The 20,775-nt window shown below is 47.2% G+C and overlaps 1 protein-coding gene across 6 annotated transcripts in view; it reads right to left on the bottom strand.

Annotated features, from left to right (window-relative positions):
• Positions 1 to 20,775, bottom strand: part of PPP1R16A (protein phosphatase 1 regulatory subunit 16A) — an 83,154-nt gene that overhangs the window by 13,335 nt on the left and 49,044 nt on the right. For 5 of the 6 annotated variants that reach the window (XM_084621900.1, XM_084621899.1, XM_084621903.1 and 2 more), the window contains one exon: positions 8,326 to 8,396. In XM_084621900.1, the coding sequence (XP_084478026.1) occupies positions 8,326 to 8,396 (71 nt within the window). Of the gene's footprint in view, positions 1 to 7,879; positions 8,013 to 8,325; positions 8,397 to 20,775 lie in introns of all 6 variants that reach the window. The other variant, XM_084621904.1, reaches the window with a different exon arrangement.

Here is a 20,775-nt window from a genome sequence, read left to right as displayed (position 1 = left end):
GACTTGCTGGGTAACTACGGCCAAGTCCCTTCCTCCTGTGTGCGATGGGCAAACTCTACTGACCAGACTCACAAAGAACTTGTGAGGATAAATTCATGGATGTCTGTAAACGGCTTTGAGATCTCTGGAGCGAAGGCCACAGCATTTCCTGCAGAGCACTAGAGAGCAGACAGGTAGAAATGACTCTGGGGCACTAGCCAAGTGCTGATTTTTTAACCCTCCGCTGGGAACCATCTTTGTTTGTTCCTAAGCCTGGTGGACGCGGGGGCCCAATAGGTCTCTGTCTCTGACGTTCATGAACCAGCAACCTGGAGAGTGCAGTTTCCTTTTGAAGGGGTCTTGGTTCAGATTTATAAGCAGCTCTTTAAGATGCTGACCCTGTCTGACCAGGATGGGACTTGCTTACTCCCAGCAAACCAAGACATGGCAACAGCAGGAGAGGATGCCGGCCCGCCTGTTACTAAGGAAAAGGAACCTGCATGACAGAAAGGGGCAGTACACAGTGTTGTTGTATCTGTGTTGGTCCCAGACATTGGTCCAGAGCAGGGGCAGGGAACTTCTACCCACCAGCTCTCTGTCCCCACTGACCGCTTAGCTGCTGGGGGGATCCTGGTCACTGAAAACACCCACCAGAAGGGCTCTTGGGAAAGGAGGTGGAAGCAAGCCAGACCTGTTAGATGGGTGTGAAGGGGACATTGCTTTGAGAAGTTCTTAGAACTGATCGGTGGATTCATACTGCAAATTCCTGCCTGATGATGGACTGACAGGCTCCTAAGGGAGCGGAGGCCAATAACGCACCTAACCCCTCTTCAGTACCATCTGCAGCCCATGTGAAGAGCTCCTGCCTTGTCACCGCTTGGAGCTCCTAGCATCGGCAGACAGGAAGTCCTGGCCTGCAGGAGGGTGGAGAGAGGGAGAAGGCATTACGTTCTCCCAAGAGTTCAGTGCATGCTGGGGATTGGTGAAGAGAAACACATCAGTGGCTTGGCATCAGGACATTCTCCAGATCACAGAGAGTGAGGTTCAAGAGAAAGGAAAGAGGCAGGGGACAGGGAGCACAGCGGAAAAGAGGGCCCTGGAGGGAACCTGGAAGAGCTAGGATCACTGTGGGCTTGATCCTCTTCCCACTGAAGTCAGTGGCAAAAGCTCCTTTACGCCAAGTCAGGGGGTTGGAGTCACTTGAAATGGGAAGTTTGGTCTTTTTGAACCCTAGGAGGCCAAATTCAAAGGGCTTAAGAACCGTGGGTACTGAAGACCATCAAGCAGATGAGCAGGGAGTGATCTGAAAACCAAAGCACCAGCCACCACAGAATCTCGACTGGAATTAGCAGGAGCCCAAACCCACCGTCCAGATAAAGGCGGTGGAGCTCCATTGCTGTGTACTTGTGGCATTAACTGCGGTCTCTGCACACAGCGCAGTGCTCCACACCAGGCGAGGCGCCCAGGCACCGGCCGGCACAACGTGACTCACCACACGGAACGGGCAGGCTCCACTGCTGAACTCGTCACATCGGCTAAAATATTAAAGCCCCAGTCAGACACCAAAGTTTGAGACAGAAAGAAATGAGACCTCAGCCAGACCGAAGGCCAGATCTACACTAGCGAGCTTAGAGCGGCACAGCAGTACGAGTGCTCATGTAGCCGCTCTCTGCGATGGAAGAGAGCTCTCCCGTCGGCACAGTAAGACCACCTCCACATGCGGCTGTAGCTACGACCCGCTGACAGCGCGGTCCACACCGGCGCGTCTCTCGGTGAGCAGGTGAGTCGCATCATACGTACATTTAACGTACACGAATTCAACTACACGCGCTTGGCAAAAAAAAGAAAAACAACAAGATACCTGTACACGATTCCGCCCACCATTCCACTCAATGAGCGTATGCCCCGGAGTGAGCGTGAGATGGGAGACGTGAATCTGCTGTTCCCTCAGTCGGTCTCAGTTCCTGCGTGCCTCTCATAGCGTGAGCAGCTCGCCGCGGTGAGTGTGATTCTCGTGTCTAAAGATTCGTATTTTTCATACAACATGGCCCCTAAACTCAAGCCAACTACTTCATCCAGTGCTCAGCCAAAGGAACAGCGATCTGTTCCAACGCTGGAGGAAAAACTGGCTGTGCTGGACTTATTGAGAGATGGTATGTCGGTCTCCAACATGGCGCGTAAATATGGCCACAACGAATCTAGCATCCATGCCATCAAGATTTGAGAGAGAGAAATTTGTCAAGCCACGGCATCAAGTGCTCCAATAACTGCTAAGGTGACGAGCCAGGTGCATGATAAAACTTTAGTGAAGATTGAAAAGGCATTAAACTTATGGCTGGAAGGCAAGAACCGTAAACGTGTGCCTATCGATGGCAACACATTGCGAGAAAAGGCTCTTAGCCTCTATGCGCTGTTCAAACCTCCCGCCGAAGAGGGACAGCCTTCTGAGGAGAAGGAATTCAAAGCCAGCCAAGGTTGGCTTAACAGTTTTAGGAACCGCTTCAACCTCAAAAACGTGCAGACTACTGGTGAAGCTGCATCTGCCAATGAAGAGGCAGCAAAAGCCTACCCCGAACAATTAAGGAAAATCACAGAAAAAAAGGGCTATCTTCCCGAACAAGTTTTTAATGCTGACGAGACTGGGCTCTTTTGGAAAAAAAATGCAGAACTGCACTTACATTTTGAAATTGGAAAGACAAGCCCCTGGCTTCAAAGCAGCTAAAGACCATGTGACTGTGTTGTTTTGTGGCAATGCGGCAGGGCATTTAATAAAGTTGGGCTTGCTCTACAGGGCTGGAAATCCCCGTGCCCTAAAAGGCAAGAACAAAAATCTCCTGCCTGTGTTCTGGCAATCAAATAAAAAGGCTTGGGTGAGGGCAGCATTATTTCTGGATTGGTTCCACAAGTGTTTCATTCCGGAGGTCAAACGGTACCTCGAAGGGAAAAGGACTTGACTTTAAAGTGCTGCTGATCGTAGACAATGCTCCTGGCCACCCTGCGACACTCAGGTTTGTGCATAACAATGTGGAAGTTGTCTTTCTCCCCCCACCAATACCACCTCCATCCTCCAACCTCTCAACCAAGGCCTGATTCGCTGTTTCAAGGCCCTGTACACGAGGCTTACGTTCTCATGGATACATAGCGCTATGGATGCTGATCCCAATCTCAATGTGATGGAGTGTTGGAAGTCCTTCAACATTGCCGATTGCATCACTTATATTAAACAGGCAATGGATGCAATCAAGGCTGAAACAGTCAATGCATGTTAGCGAAACCTATGGAAAGAATGTGTGAATGATTTTAAGGGTTTCCCGACCATTGACAAAAAAGTGAAACGCATTGTTCAGGTGGCCAGGCAAGTGGGTGGTGGTGGTTTCATCAACATCCTTGAGGAAGAAATTGAAGAATTAATCGAGAGCCATAGAGAAACATTGACTAACGAAGAGTCAGAGGAACTGATAAAATCGCCTATAGAAGACGAAGATGACGACGACGACCAGGAAGAGCCAGCAAGTTGGAATCTTCATAAATTTGCTGAAGTGTTCCAAGCAGTGAAACACTTGAATGATTTAATTTCTGAATACGATCCCTCTATGGAACGGAGCCGCAAAATCACATGGAGTATTACGGATGATTTGAGACCGCACCAAGAAACGTTTGAGCCGCTCAAGAGACAACAGCGACAGTTGCCGATCACCATGGTTTTCAAGGAAAAACAACCAGCAGCAGACGAGCCTATGCAATCAACTTCTTGAGCTGAATCAGAGCCAACCACTTCATCTCCGACTCTCTCTCCATCACCCAAGCTCTCCGCCGTCTCCTGGATCGACATCAAGCCCTGACGACCCCCTGTAATTACCCCCCTGTAATGAAAGATACAATGCTGTAAAATTATATTTTGCATATGTTCTCTTTATTATATACTGTACATTACTGTATACATTATACAGTTATACATATTACTGTACAGGGCTGTATACACAAAACCATGTACAGTATACTGTACTTTATGGATGATTTAAGGGATTTTCAAGGGTAATTTTGACTATACACAATTTTTGCCTTACACGCTGACTTTAGAACCTAACCCCCATGTAAGATGCGACTCCACTGTAACTTACATCGCTCAGGAGGGTGTTTTTTCACACCCTGGAGAGACATAAGTGGTAGTGTAGACAACCACTGCGACTGGCTATTACTCACCATGTGTTTACACTGCAAAGCCCCTGTCACCTTGTATCCTACAAGGATGGGGAGATGGCAAAAAGCAAAGGAAAAGCCTGTGGGAGAAACAGCTAGTGTGAAATAAACTCGTTTGCTGTTATCGCTTTCACACCTGAGGCAGCAGACATTTCATGGAGATTAGCAACTAACTAGCTGGTGTATACAGCAGTGTAATGTGGGTGTTCGACTCTATGACATTCATTCTGAGAGTCCAAGGCCAGAAGGGACCACTGTGATCATCTAGTCTGACCCCCTGTGTAACACAGGCTGAAGACCTGCCCCCAAGTCATTCCTAGAGCAGATCTCTCAGGAAAACCACCAATCTGGATTTTAAAACGGTCAGTGATGGAGAATCCAACACAACCCTTGGTAGCCTCTTCCAATAGTGAATTACTCTCGTTATTAAAAATTGACACCTTATTTCCCATCTGATTGTGTCTAGCTTCTTCAACTTCCAGCCACTGGATCGTGTTAGACCTTCCTCTGCTAGACCGAAGAGCTCATTATAAAATACCTGTTCCCCATGTAGGTACTTATAGACTGTGATCAAGTCACCCCTTCACCTTCTCTCTGTTAAGATAAATAGACTGAGCTCTTTCTTTCCATCGCCATAAGGCAGGTTTTTCTAATCCTTGAATCATTTACATGGCTCTTCTCTGAACGCCCTCCAACGCATCACCACCCTTCATGGCTGGGACTGGAAAGAGCACTGCTTCACTCTGCCCTCATCGGGTTGCCTCTAGCCTAGAGTCAGCAAGGTGGATTGGATGATCTTGTATCTTGCTTGCAGAGCCATTAACAGGTCCTGATGTCAGTCTATCAAGAGTCATGATGCAACAACACTGGCTGGAGGGTGTCAGAACATCAGGATACACAAGTCTGTCTAAACAAATGTTAAGAAGTGGCAACCCTGCCAAGAGATGGTTGCTGGGGCCTGGGGGTATTTAATTACATTGCTACTAGATTGCTGGGCCATTTACAATCCTCTAATTCCTTCGGGGCGTGTGCTTTCCTTAATCCAAGTATCTGCTGTTTTCATTTGGGTATGTCAATACACATGCTTGTCTCAGCACAGACATTGCTGGCTCAGTGTTTGTAAATACTGGTCACTCAGCCTCTCTCTGCTGCAGAGGAGCATCATGCAGCTTTCACAAGGATTTATCTCCCCACTGTATTTTTCACTGAATGCATCCGATGAAGTGAGCTGTAGCTCATGAAAGCTTATGCTCAAATAAATTTGTTAGTCTCTAAGGAGCCACAAGTCCTCCTTTTCTTTTTAAGGATTTATCCATGTTCCTTTTAGCAGCCAATCAAAGCAAACACACTCATGCCACACCACACACATCAGACTATCCACACCTAGGAACTGCCATGTCAAATGAGACAAGTGATTCACTGAGTCCAGCACCCTGTCTGTGACAGTGGCCAACACCGGCTGCTGCAGAGGAAGGGATGAAAATTTGCAGTGGAAATTTGCAGTGGACAATTACACAATGGACAATTGCCCATCAGGGAAGTTTCTTCCTTACCCCCCTTCAGCTAGTGTTTGGCTCATGCCCTGAGGAAGGGGAGTTTATAGCCCTGTAATTTTTTTCATCCTATCTAATCTAATTATAGATGTTCTCACTGCCCATTTAACTGTCCGACCCTAATGCAAACCCTTTGCCTCAATGCTGACTAGTGGTAGTACATACTGAGTAAAAAGAGCACCAGTTTTAAATTTGTCACTTTACATTTTGATTAACTGTCCCCTTGTTCTTGTAATGAGAGGAAGCACTTCTGTTTGTCCTACTGCCTTACTCTACAGCATGTGGTATTTTGTATACCTCTGTTTTACCTTCTCTTATTCACCCCTTTCCTGTCTTTTCAGTCTCTCTTCATACAGAACTCTTTCCAGGTCTTTATTTTTATCATCTGTATCTGAACCTCCTCTCTATTTCTGCTATGTCCTTCTTGGGATAGAGACCTCCACTGAACATAGTGAGGGCCGGTGAGTGTGTCCTACCGGTGATTTATAGAGCAGCATCAGCATATTCTCAGCATTACTCGCCACCCCTTTCCTTACACATCCTAATGTCTTGTTTGTTTTTTTGACTGCTGTTGCACACTGAGGAAAGGTTTTTATTGTACCCTCCACAGTGATGCCTGGGTCTTTTCCTCAGCTCAAGATAGAGCATTTCAAAGCAGAGCCTCCACCAGCACCTTCTACTTACTAAAAGTGAAGGTGGCTGCAGCTAGCTCCGGCTCACTGAAATGCTGCCACTCGTCTCCGGGTAAGCCTCGACTAGGCGAGTCTGTGAAAGTTTCACTAAACCTGAGCTTAATGAAAAAGTGCACAAGACAGCAACGGGCAAGGACGGTGAAAGGAGAGAGAAGACAGATGATGAGAGGGGGCCAGAGTCTGCTTCCTCGGAGCAGACATCTGAATAGAGAAGTAATGGAGAGAATTCCCATAAGAGAAGCAAGGAGACTCCGCTGTGTCTCAGGCCATTAACTGCTCTGAGTCAGTCATCAGCCTCTAGGACGTGCCTGCTGCTGTAACAGTTATTGTTCAATTAACTCACTCTAGGTGGGAATGCCCCGTTGCATTTTACTGCTTGGTTATTTACTTAGCTCTGTAGTTACCGACATCATAATATGGGGGATGATTCAAGGCTGCTAGGTGAGCCATCAGTGACTGGACTGGAATCGTGAAGATTTTTGGTGGCTGTCGGAGGTATCAATGATTATGATTTGTGGTCGTTATGCCATACGGATGGTTAGCAATTATGAGTTTTAGCAGCTGTGGTTCATTCCATGTTAGTTTGTAATGGGTCCAAAACAGCTATTCACCAGATCATCTGTAACCTTTCGAACAAAGTTTGCTGGGGAAGGACCAGCTTGTGGCTAAAGCACAGAACTAAGAGTCAGGACTCCTGGGTTCTATTCCTAACTCTATAACTAATATGCAGTGAATAAAGTCACTTCACCCCAGTGCCAAAGTTGTAAAATGCATTTATTTTGGCAGACAGATACAGATAAAAGCACCAGTCGTGTGCTTGGGGCTATAAAGGAAATGAAATACAGACTGTTCCTGGCTCAGAGAACTCACACTCCGAACACTAGAACTTTCCTGGATAACAGGGGGGTCATGAAGATGAGAGAGAGAGATCACTTTGAGAAGCACTGGAAGGTGCTGGAGAAGAGCAAGACATTTTATTATCATCACTGAGAGACTGTCAATACTCTGAAGTGCAAGAACCATTGTGAGTGATAAATTCAGACACTAATTTCTATATGTTCACTGGGGGAGAAAAATCTACCTTATTTTCAAGCTGCACTCATGTCTGTGATTGCTAAAAGCACCACCTTGTAGCTTCCAGTTGACACTCAGCCCCTCCCTCGCCAGTGTTCCCAGCCCAAGTCGCGAGAAAACTCTGGTCCAAGGTCTGCCTTTTCTTCAAAGTATCGAGAGCCCAGATCTAAGCCATTGGAAGCAGTTATTAGCTGCAGTGAGAGATTATGTCGCCTGTGGTACCCGCATCTCTTATTTCAAGCATCGAAGGGGTTGGGGTATTGGGGGATAAGAAAATAGGAATGATCCCACTGGAACCACCAGGTGGTGCCTCCAGAGTCATGTCTAGAACCTGCAGCTTCAACTCAGTTTAAAGTCATCGTGACTAAGAAAAATACTGACCCTGCTTCTCGGCCCTTCCCTCCTGCAAAGCTGGTGTCTGATGGTTGGTGCAGCTACTCCACACAGTAAGGGATTGGGGAGCAGTGTCCTTGACTCAGGTGAGAAGAGTGAGCTGGCAAAGGGACGCATTTAGCTAGAAGGTGGAGACAGAGAAAGAAGGGGAGTCAGGACAGATTTCTGCCTCAGTTACTAGCACAGGACTGGCGAGGCACTGCCTTCAGGAAGGGGGGAGAGGCTACATGGTTGTCACAGCCTCCCAAGCCAATGTGACTGGAGGAAGTGAAGGTAAGTTAGAAGCCATGAGACTGGGGGATGCAAGACAAGTACTGAACAGAAGTGCAGGGACTGGACACTGAAAAGTGAACTGCAGCAGAAGCACAGATTGCGGGGAAGGCTCGGTAGCTGAAAAGGGTTCTTGCCAGTGGGGACCTCGGAAGGCTGCTTACCTGGTGCAGTGCAGTGAGGCCATCTTCATTGTACAAACTGGGGCTGATGCCACGCTGAAGGAACTGGCGAACTGTAAAAAAAAGAGCTTTTAGACAGGGGTCTCCACACACTCACCTGCAGCTACAAGGGTCACTGGGGCAGGGGGATCCAGAGGGATTTCTGGTAGGTGTAATCAAGGCAGAGAGAGGAGACAGCCAAATATTTTCAGAGGCACAAATGATAGTCAGGTGCCTAACTCTTTGACTTTCAGTGGGAGTTACGTGCCTAGCTGCCATGTGCCTTTGAAAATCCCCCCCACAGTCCTGAAGAGCACAGGGGCAAGTACTTCCCCTTGTAACAGAAACATGCCTTGCATTGTACACACAGCCCTTATGTCTGCTTCAGGGGAATCCAGAAACAGAACTCACCCCTAACAGACCGGGTGGTCCCCTGCATACCAGTAGGTGCGCTGGACTGAAAGAGAATTGAGTTTTGATGGCCTGACCTCAAGAGAGAGAGAGAGAGTGGAGACTGAAGAGCTACAGAGAAAGAAATCGAAGGTGATTAGGGGTCACGGGGGGGGGGGTTAAATGTAATGAGAGAATGCAAAGAGGAGTGTTACTTGGGTTAGAAAGAAGAAGGGAAAGATGGGGGCTTGATTGAGGTAATCAGCTTTTGCAAGGACATCATCAAATTGGCCAGTCCCTCTTCCTTCTCACCACCGTCTACTAGTAAGAGAACACAGAGACACCTTAATATTAAAAGGACAGGACGTTGAAAATGAAACAAAAGGAACAACAGGAAATTGGAAGGCTTAGATTTTTACTGGTAAATGTTGATTTCACTGAACACACACAAGCTGTCAATAAATATTTCCAGTGATAATCACTGGAATTTACAGAGAGGCAAAGTAAGGAAAATGCTGCTTGAGAACCTGCTGGGGTTTGGTTTAAGGCAATTTAATTTGTATATTTTGACATGTGATGTTGGACAATTTGAGTTTTAACAGTTATAAAGCTTTAACTTTTTGAATCTCAATCTCTGCTGTCATGAAATAATTATGGTCTGACCTCTCCATAAACTTCCCACAAATCACTTAAAACCCATAATTTTGTGCAACAGTGAAAATTTAAATGGATAAAAATAGAAAAATGCTTAAAAGTAAATATCAATACGATCTGGCAAGATCATCAACATTAAGAATGGAACTCTGCCCTATGCAGTGTGATGTTAACCTGTGGAATTCACTGCCACAGTCACTTAGATCCAGGTACTGTGGCTGGATTTTAAAATGGGCTGTAGAGTGTATCTGATTCTTCTCAAGTGAAGGGTGATTTAAGGTGAAGCTTTGTATGCTGGGACCCGCAGACTCACAAGCCACATCATTGTGCAGAAGATCCAGGGCAGTCAGATATGGGAGTATTTCCATAAGCCTTGTTCTACATCCTTTTATAGGACCAGTAGTTGGAGAGCTAATGTGTCAACCACTGGAGTAATACAGGGGTGCTGTGGTTGTGCTGGTCCCAGAGACAATGGGTGAGGCTCTCTCTCTCACCAAGCGAAGTTGGTCGGTTGGTCCAATAAAACACATCACCCGTCCTCTCCTTTGTCTCGCTCATCACTGGGGTGTTAGGGACACGGCAGCTTTTCTTTGCACAAGACCTCCCAGATAGCGCTAGACCCTCTACTGCTGTGACCCTGGCTGCTGCCTCTTTTGTCTAGCAAGGAATGTTGTAGCACCGCGATACACAATCTGTGCTACAACTAATAACTGAGTCACAGGAGCGGATAGTAAATGGTTAAAGCTACAGTACAGCCGGACCTTAGCTGTGTCCCTGTACTTGAGTTGAGATGCTGGACTGCCCAAGGCTTTAATCCGTTACAGGGACACGTTAAGCTCCAATCTACAGTACAGTTTGTGACCATTTTTAGCTGAGTCAGGGGATAGCCATGTTGTAAGTAGACCCCTGCCATGGTTTTAAGATAGACTGTGCCTTAATCACCAGACTGAGTGGGGTGGAGATATGGTGAGGTCAGGTTTTAAAAGTAAAGGTCAGTAATGGGCAGAGGAAGGTAAAACCAACAGTTAAAGACAAGAGCTGTTTTCCAAGGAGACTGAATTACCAACAATCTCAGACCCAGAGTGGGCAAAAGAGGAAAATACACAGTGTCATCAAAGGTTTCAGAGTAACAGCCGTGTTAGTCTGTATTCGCAAAAAGAAAAGGAGGACTTGTGGCACCTTAGAGACTAACCAATTTATTTGTGCATAAGCTTTCGTGAGCTGTAGCTCACGAAAGCTTATGCTCAAATGAATTGGTTAGTCTCTAAGGTGCCACAAGTCCTCCTTTTCTTAGTGTCATCAAAGAGTCCAAATTAGACTTACTTAACTGATTAGGTTCCAGCCCCCCACACACACACACACCAGAGGTAAGGAAATCAGCATGTCTGTTGCTCTGCAGTTCACCTTTGGAAGCATTTAACACTAGCCTTGACAAAACACTAGATGTCATCAGAGTAAGGAAGAGTCCTGCACTGGTCCCTGCGGGAAGGACTAGATGATCCAAAATCTTTTCCCATCTCTTAATGTCTATCATTCTAAATCCTCAGGTAAAGTGGTAAAACAAACCCAATGAGATTACAGGGCTCTGGTCACAGTTAAGCGAAAGCCAGATTAACTGAGAGGGCTCTGAGATCTCTCACTGACTGCTCCGCATTATGAATACATCCGCTTTTGCTCATGTGACAGAATCCACTGTGGGTGGCATGGAAATGAGCCTTGGTCAAGGACTGTGAAGCAGGTAATCCTCTCACCTTATCAGAGCCCCTCCACTTTGAGAGCTGCCTCAGCAAACTAAAGCATGACAGACTCCAGATGGAATTCCTTTGCACTGCTTAGTTTGGAAACACCTCTAGTTCCTAGGGAGTGTGAGAGAACTGGTTCAACTGGTCAGTGCCCAAGAGGAAGTCTGCATCTGTGCAGGCTGCTTCTCCCCCCACAACCAGCAGGAGATGCTATCCTTGGATTAGGACCAAGAGAAACCAATAACAATGTGTATCAAAGGGTTCAGATAAGGTTCTTCTTGGGTCTAGCTACCCTGCCCACAATCCGTTCCCCAGGAGTCCATGGGTAGGTGTGCCCTCTGCTAGAGGTAGCAATGCACAGGAGGGTTTCATGGCCCTTGTTTGACGTTATTCTTCAAGAGTCATACAAATTAGGATTTGGAAAGAAGTCCCCAGCTCTGCCTTCCTCTTCTCTGCCTTTGGCCTCCCCGAGCTCCAGCTCTTCATATCTCGCAGGATGCTGCTGCTCACCCTCCTGATACACACAGAAATGGGATTCCAGACCCTCATGCTCAAAACAATGCCACCAGTCTTAGATCTCATTTAACAGGCAAAGCAAAAAAGATTTAGATCCGGGCGCTGGAATGGGACATAGGAGACCTGGGTTCAATTCCCGGTTCAGCCACAGACTTCCTGGGTGACATTAAGCAAGTCACTTACACCACCCTGTGCCTCAGCTTCCTGTCTTCAAAACAGGGATAACTGTCCCTGACCTCCCAGAGGGGCTGTGAAGATAAAATCCATTAATGATTTGAGGCGCTCAGACACTAGGGTGTCCGGGGCCGTATAAAGCCCCTAAACAGAATAGAATTCTGCTGGTTTTCAAGGCCTCACTGGCCTTCCCCCAGCTAATCCTGCATCTTGCCTGATTCTTTTTTCTCCTCTCCCCATTCATCTATCACCACCCTCATCTCTGCCCCGTCACATGATATACCTCTAATCAGACAAGAGCCTTTCCCACTGCAGCTCTGAGTGCCTGGAATGCTCTGCCTCATCAACTGTCCAATTCCTTAAAAGTTCATAGAATCATAGAATATCAGGGTTGGAAGGGACCCCTGAAGGTCATCTAGTCCAACCCCCTGCTCGAAGCAGGACCAATTCCCAGTTAAATCATACCAGCCAGGGCTTTGTCAAGCCTGACCTTAAAAACCTCTAAGGAAGGAGATTCTACCACCTCCCTAGGTAACGCATTCCAGTGTTTCACCACCCTCTTAGTGAAAAAGTTTTTCCTAATATCCAATCTAAACCTCCCCCACTGCAACTTGAGACCATTACTCCTCGTTCTGTCATCTACCACCATTGAGAACAGTACCATTCAAACTATTTTTATACAAATATGCAAATATCTAGACGTTTCCAGAGGTGCTTTAAACAAATCTAAGGAATACAATAAAAACCATCATCTCTTTTTCTCCCTGGCCCAGATCTCTTCATCTCTCTCTGCTACTCAACTCTGCCAAGAGTGTGGAGATCATCCACTGATACCGTCCAAAATAAAAGTTATTGTACCATGTGATTTCTTTCCCTGGGAAACAATCAGCTCAAAAGCAACTACTGCTTTGATTAGGGAGGTTCCTTCACCAAATTTTCCAGCTGGGTTAAAAAAGGCACAAGATCAACTGGATTATCAAGGTCACACACTGCGTCAATGGTTCAGCCAGAATTACCAAAGAACCAAGGAGCCATTTGGATCTAAGGCCTTTATTCAGACCATTGGGCCTACCTGCTCCTAGGAGCGGTTCTGATCAGTGTTTACGATGGACACTGAAGAAGATATTCCATTATGACTGAGAAGAACACTAGGTTGTGCTCACCTGAAAATTTCTTTTATTCAAATAATGAAGTCTGCAGATCTGTTACAATAGGTACTTCAACCTGCATGCAGCCTAGAGCAGAACCAGACCTGTCAGTCACTGGCAGCAGGGGAATGCCCTGCCCTCTGACATTCCCTCCAGTTGAGAGAGCTTCCAAAGCCAGGAGAATTCAATTCTACTGTCTTGAACTACAGACTGTGTTAAACATACCTTCAGGAAAAAGCACAACAATTTATCTTATTGCAGAGCATGGAGAATTCCCTCTATGAGACAAACCTGAATCTTTGTATGTCAGTTTCTACTTTGGTTGATCCATTTGTCCCAGGGTGGGCCTGATCTGTGGACCTTATTACTCACAGAATGGAAGTTTTCAGGTCAATACAGATTAATTGTCCTATTCTTCCTTGTGCTAAGGTCCACAGATCCCTTACACTGGGATTTTCACAGCAGTGTGCCTCCACGCTTGAAAGCAGGATCATCCTTTAAATATGAACATCCCAAAGCAGGTATATTACATATCCTTCATATTCCCCTGGGCATTAAGGTGTGGAGAAGATTTCTGCTCCCCACCTCCAGCCCTCCAAAAAAGGCATCGGATAAAAACTGGATGACCCATATATAGCATTATGGTGAATGCATGTTTTGATGACCACCTAAAGGACTTGCTTAATGTCACCTAAAGACAAGACTTCTCTACCCAAAGACTGTTACTATTCCTAAGGACTGTATTTTGATGCTTAACAGAAGGAAGAAAAATGTCTGACCTTACTCTGGGAATCAATGCCTTGAAAGTTCAAAACTACGTGTCCGAATTAGAAGCACAATACTGAAAGAAAAGGAGTACTTGTGGCACCTTAGAGACTAACCAATTTATTAGAGCATAAGCTTTCGTGAGCTACAGCTCACTTCCTCAGATGCATCTGAGGAAGTGAGCTGTAGCTCACGAAAGCTTATGCACAAATAAATTGGTTAGTCTCTAAGGTGCCACAAGTCCTCCTTTTCTTTTTGCGAATACAGACTAACACGGCTGTTACTCTGAAACCAAGCACAATACTGAGTCTCATCAAAGAAAGCTCTCAACTTCAAAAACTCCTCTGATTGGAGACAGTAGCTGTCAGGAGGTCTACTCTAATAAATCAAGACAACTCCTGCAGGGGTTCAATCTGGGTAATGCCATAAGGAGCGGTATGAGGTTCCATGGTTGTGCTTTATGGTCCTGTGGGTTGTTACCCTCATGGAATATTTAATGTCAGGATTCATACAAAACTTCCTTTTCTTGAACATTATACTCCTGAGACCCGACTTTTGGGCTTGGCAGTCCTATACCCACACTAAAGCCCTCCTGGAGGAACTCATGGCTAAGCTTCATTTGAGTTACATGCTAGTTAAACTATGGACTTTGCACAGCCAGCTGAATAAATTCTACTTGTCAACTTCTTTGAGGGTCCGTAAGCATTTTAAATCACTTCATCCAAGTACCCACTTTGAATCCATCTCCTCCTGGATGGAGGACTGGTTTTGGTAACAGCAAACAATGAGCTAGAAACAGCCGAAGGTCCACAGACCAGAGAGCTATAACCTCTTCAACAGCATCACTGCTGTTCTCTGCTTTTGATCATTTGTACAATCCTGGGGACCAGGGGAAAAGGCGTAGAACAGATACTTTGCCCAGCTTTGCAAGAGGTTATTCACCACCTCCCATCCCAGGTCCTGACACATGGAGAGGCCACAGGGCACTTTGCTGTTTCCATTTGCCAAGAGGTCAATCACCAGCCCCTCAAGTTGACGTAGAATGACTGGATGCTTCAGGGGGCAGATTCCACCCTGCTTATTCTAACTTCTGGCATTTCAGTCTTGGTTTTCCCCTCCCTCTTGAGGGGCAATGCACAGAGTTAAGAAACTTCCTCTGCCTAGATCAGGAATAGTTATTTCTCTCTGGGGTAGGGCGGATCACATTCTTCTCAGTTTATTCATGAAAACCCCATCAGGTGTGTTGACTGTCACAATCAGAACAAGAATGTAACCCTTGATACTCCAGAAACTATCGCTGTTTTTCAGCTTTCTCTTTGCATAGCGCCATGATCAGAAAAAATTGTCTAGGAAAATAAAGTACATTTCTTTCTTCCTCAAAATCAGTATTAATACTACCATGATTCTGAAAGACCCTGGGAGCACTTGTCGGATCAAATAGTGTTTATCAAAGTTCAGGGGGTGGGGGTGGGAATTTGCTATCCAGTGGCAGAGTGGAACAATTATCTGAGGGATGGTAACACGGGAATGCAAAGATAAACCTCCCATAGGAACTCGCTCACATGCTTCAGACAGAACTATGCTCTGTTTGTTCCAAACTCTCTGAGGCTAGAAACAGAGGAGTGGAAATTAGTTTTATTGCCCCAATTTGAAGTAGATGGTGGATGGTTTTCATTCACATTCTTGCATTTCCGTGGGTTGCTTGAGATTGGGACTGGGACAAAGCTGTTCCTGGGATTTCTTGTAATTTCACAGAGTGCCCCCCCTGCAGTGTCCCGTTTGCTCCCATAATCCAGGGTCTAACTCCAGAAAGGGCTGGTTCAGGGTCACGCAGACAGCTCTGAGGTAACGGAGGGCAGCTGTGGACCTCGCCCCAGCATCCTACACATGTTCTTTCTCCCCTTTGCAGCATGGTATTTTCTCCTGTTGTACTTCAGGGACTGCTTCAACTTGCCATGTGACCCGGGTTGCTTGCTATAGCACCTGTCAGCAGCCAGGAGAGTACGTCAACTTTTCCCATGACTCTGAACAGCCTCAGCTTTGCAAAAAGTTTCCCACCGTTTGAGTAAGAGCTGGAAACTGATCTGCCCAAAGCCCCAGTTGCCCTTGTCACACTGATTTCTACCCTTCTGTACTGGTAGGTTGAGAGGGCCCCCACTTGCAGTGCCACTCACACACGTTGGCATTGCTTGCCAGAGCAGACGGAAGCACTTACGCTCTCAGATAACACTTCATACTTAGTTTTTGGTGTGGGGGGGGGGCGGGGGGCGGGCTGTTGGTCTGAGACCACCTGCAAGCTTCCAGGCCCTGGGGGACTAGGGCTGAGGTCATGCTTGCCTGCACCAGGGTGCCTGTGAAGGGCCTGTATGGTGAGGTGGACCCTTTTTCAGGTAAAAATCTCCCCCAGGGAGAAACACTGAGTGTCCTTGACCAGCAGGGACAAGAGCCATCGTTCCCTTTGCTAGCGACACTCAAGCTGAAGCTGAATGGCTGCACACTGAAGAACCTTCCAGCCTCACAACATGGAGGCCAGGGGGCTAGAAAGAAAAGTGGTGAGTGCCTGCTTGTTCTTCCAGACCTGGGCTGCTGTCCCCCTTTTCGTTCCATGGCCAGCTCTAGAGAGGAGGTGAGATAGCAGTAGTGAGGCATGTCAAGCTACAGTGATCAATGTGCTGTAAGAATCCACATAAAACAGAACCTGCAGCAGCTGCCAGGAATCATAACCTGGACATTAGGGTGTGGTGACCAGCAGCAGCAGCTGGAGATGAGAGCCCAATACTTCCCGTTATTTAGCTGTGGCAGGAACCCACATTCCCTTATTAAGTCCTCTAAAGCAGGAATTCTCAACCTTTCTCTTTCTGAGCCCCCCCGCACATGGTAGAAAAACTCCAAGACCCACCTATCTCACAACAACTGGTTTTCTGTATATAAAAGCCAGGGCTGGCATTAGGGGTTAGCAAGCAAGGAAACTGCCTGGGACCTCATGCCTCCGGGGCCCCCACAAATCTACATTGCTCAGGCTTCGGCTTCAGCCCCAGGTGGCAGGGCTCAGGGCCCTGGGCTTCAGCCCCATGCGGTGGGGCTTCAGCTTTCTGCCATGAGCCCCAGCAAGTCTAATGTTGGCCCTGCTTGGTGGACCCCCTGAAACTTGCTCGCTACCTCCGCAGGGGGCCCCAGACCCCTAGTTGAGAACCACTGTTCAAAAGGAGCACGAGGAGCAGGATATACAGCTGATCCAAATAGCTGGCCTCCCTCCCATGAGGAGGAAGAATTTCCTTTTATGTGTACAGATGCATATACCCAAAGAAACCAGCACATGTCTGTAGCCTGGTCTTTTCTGCATGGACCTGCCATGTAGCACTCTCTGTCGGTGAGCAGGGGACCCAGTGGTGATATACTTTCCCTTTGGGAGTCAGCCCCTAGGATCCTGCTTCAGAGCTGGGGAGAAAGGCTGGGCATAGATATTTCTCCAAAAATATTTCACGTGACTAGTGACCTCCCTGCCCTCAAAGAGGCGGGGCTTAGTGTCTCCCTTCCTGCACGTGGAACACTTCTGGCTTTCTCCAGGAAGGTTTTGGCCTGGGACTCAGGGATGGGCTCCCCAAAAGCTCTACCCCTCTCTACAGCATAGGATCCACACAGATGAGCCTGTGTTTCCCCAGATCTCAGCCTGGAATATGGGGGATGGTGGTGTTATAGAAAGGGAGGGAGCTGGGCCTGAAGACCCCTTACCACACTCTCTGGCGCTGGCAGAATTAGTGCTGTGTTCAGTACCCTCCATTCATGACCCAGGGGGAAGCACAGAGGAAGGAGGCAGCTAAGCACTGCAGACATATGCATGGCTGCTGGAGTGGGATGTAGGAACTCCAGCACAATTCTCCATCTGGTGCACTGTCCTTCTGGCTTTGCTCCCCGCGCAGAGACGGGGCGGCTGAGGTTATCCTGCCCAGACTGGGCTGTGAGGGAAACTCCACTCTGCCCAGAGAGTCGGCTGAGCTCCCCAGTAAGACATGGAATAAGTTGGGAGAAGCAGGAGACACAGACCCATCCTTTGGCCTCTGGCTTTTCTTGGTCTAGAGCTCCCTCCCAGAAATCTGCAAGGGTACCAGCTACTGCCAGTGCCCCAGGAGGGGAAACAGAGCTGAGGGGACAATCGCCCCAAAAGGTGAGTGCAGCGGGGATGTGGCAGGGAAGTAGACAGACACTAAGCCAGACGTTGGTCAAAATCTGAAGTTTGGAGTTTCCTGCTGAAAAGCCTGGCAGCAGAGAAGGGTGGGGGAGCCACTGGAGAGGCAGGTAACACTGTGGGAACTTGGGGAGGCGGGACGCTGCTAGTGACTGACAGGGCTGGTCCCGCCACCAAGCTGCAAGCATGCAGACATCAAATATATCATCCACTGGCAGGGTTTATCAGGTACACACAGAGCATTCAAGCTGGCTTGAAGGTGGGTTGGACACTTCCCACTCAGCACTGTGCTGCCCACTGCCCCCCGAGTCACAGTGATCCCCAGACTCGTTACCAAGACCGCAGTGCCTCCCCTCTGAAAATCTAGAGAAACACTGATTGTGAATCTGCCACATCACTTGATTTCTGTTTAAGGTTCAATGGTGCTGCCTTCCCTGCTGACGGGCATAGGCAAAGCAGCTCAGATAAGTCCGCCCCCTAGCCACAACGTAATGAGTTTTCAGCAACAAACTGGGGTGCATGCTAATGTTTGTGCAGCTGTGTGTGACCAAGCACAATCTGCTGAGGTTAAAATCATAGAATATCAGGGTTGGAAGGGACCTCAGGAGGTCATCTAGTCCAACCCCCTGCTCAAAGCAGGACCAAGCCCCAAGCCTGACCTTAAAAACCTTTAAGGAAGGAGATTCTACCACCTCCCTAGGGAACCCATTCCAGTGCTTCACCACCCTCCTAGTGAAAAAGTTTTTCCTGATATCCAACCTAAACCTCCCCCACTGCAACTTGAGACCATTACTCCTTGTTCTGTCATCTGCTACCCTCAGAGCAGTCTAGATCCACCCTCTTTGGAACCCCCTTTCAGGTAGTTGAAAGCAGCTATCAAATCCCCCCTCATTCTTCTCTTTTGCAGACTAAATAATCCCAGTTCCCTCAGCCTCACTCATTTTTGTTGCCCTCCGCCGGACTCTTTCCAATTTTTCCACATCCTCCTTGTAGTGCAGGACCCAAACCTGGACACAGTACTCCAGATGAGGCCTCACCAATGCCGAATAGAGGGGAAAGATCATGTCCCTCGATCTGCTGGCAATGCTCCTACTTATACAGCCCAAAATGCCATTAGCCTTCTTGGCAACAAGGGCACACTGTTGACTCATATCCAGCTTCTTGTCCACTGTACCCCGTAGGTCCTTTTCTGCAGAACTGCTGCCTAGCCGTTAGGTCCCTAGTCTGTAGCGGTGCATGGGATTCTTCCGTCCTAAGTGCAGGATTCTGCACTTGTCCTTGTCAAACCTCATCAGATTTTGGCCCAATCCTCTAATTTGTCTAGGTCCCTCTGTATCCTATCCCTACCCTCCAGCGTATCTACCTCTCCTCCTAGTTTAGTGTCATCTGCAAACTTGCCGAGAGTTCAATCCATGCTATCCTCCAGATCATTAATGAAGATTTTGAACATAACTGGCCCCAGGACTAACCCGTGGGACACTCCGCTTGATACCAGCTGCCAACTAGACATGGAGCCATTGATCACTACCTTAATGCATTCGGGACACCTCCAGTTAGTCAGTCTCTGACCTTTGCTCCATTTCCCCAAAATGCCCAAGACTGACTCAATCTTTTTTGCTGTCTTCCGGTGACTGCTGCCCTGGGCCCCGAGCAGATTCGTGGCCATCAAAGGCAGGCCAGCATTGTGTCTCAACCTGAGCTAGACATGACCGAGCTCTGTATTTGCTCAGATTTCTGGCACATCTGAATAAAGAGGAGTTCTTGATATAATTGTTTGCATTAGCACAGTTCCTTTCATTCAAGGACATTTCATTGTTTTACATATACCCATTTCAGGCTCAGGGGCCCAAGAGGCTCTGTAGGTAAGGACATCCACTTTAAGGATGGATGAACTGAAGAACAGAGAGGTCAGTGACGTGCACAAGGTCAGAGAGAGAGAATGACCACTGGCAGATCCAATAATAGAAATGCCCCAAATCTTGTCTATCCACTAAACAACACTCCTTCCCTTGATCTTCCTCTTCTGTATAAGCTGGTTTGTTCCAGTGACCCTGCAATAGGCGTAAGTGGACTGCCAATTGCACCGCTTGCCATCTTGTGCGCTGCAGCAGTCAGCAAGAGGTCTCTATACTGAAACAGAAGCATAATCAGTCAGTCTTGTAAACCTGAAGATGCCTCATGTTGGCTGTTCCAGGATCTACTTCTAGGTCGATGATTCAGATATATGCTTTCATGCTCTGCTGTATATGAACACTTTTCCTCTTTTAATCTGTTCTTTCACCCCAGAGGCCAGAAGTGGGCACCTCTGGTGTTGCCTCCTAGCATTACCTGACATGTTTCTGGTGCTGAGAGTCAACCAAGTCATTTGGAATACCAAAGAAATTCCAGAAGTCTTGAAGAATGTTGAACTTATGTCACTATTCAAAAGGGCCATGGGGGATGAGCCAAGTAACTATAGGCCACCGAGCCAGACATCAATCTTTGGCAAAATAATGGTAAAGCCGATACGTAATTCAACTGATACAGAATTAAAAGGCTGGAATGTAGTAAGCGCCAGTCAACATGGTTTCACGGAAAATAGGTCTTGTCAAACCTGATTTCCTTCTTTGATGAGATTACAAGTTTGTTTGCTCAAGGTAACTGCATAGGTATAATACACTTAGACTTATGTTAGTAATTTGGAATAGTACCACCCAACATTCTGATTCAAATTTAGCACTATACAATGCAAACTGAGTACACATCAAATAGATTAATAACTGGCTGACAGATCTTAAGAAGTAGTTGTCAATGGGGAATCAAATTGAGGTGTTTCTAGGGTGGTTCCACAGGGTTCAGTACTAGGCCCAACCTAGTCAATATTTTCATCCGCGATCTA

This window comes from Lepidochelys olivacea, assembly GCF_965140295.1.
Source record: "Lepidochelys olivacea isolate rLepOli2 genome assembly, chromosome: 2".
NCBI classification, from domain to species: Eukaryota; Metazoa; Chordata; order Testudines; family Cheloniidae; genus Lepidochelys; species Lepidochelys olivacea.
Note: the sequence above shows the minus strand (reverse complement) of the source record. Positions and strands in the feature narration are given on the sequence as shown.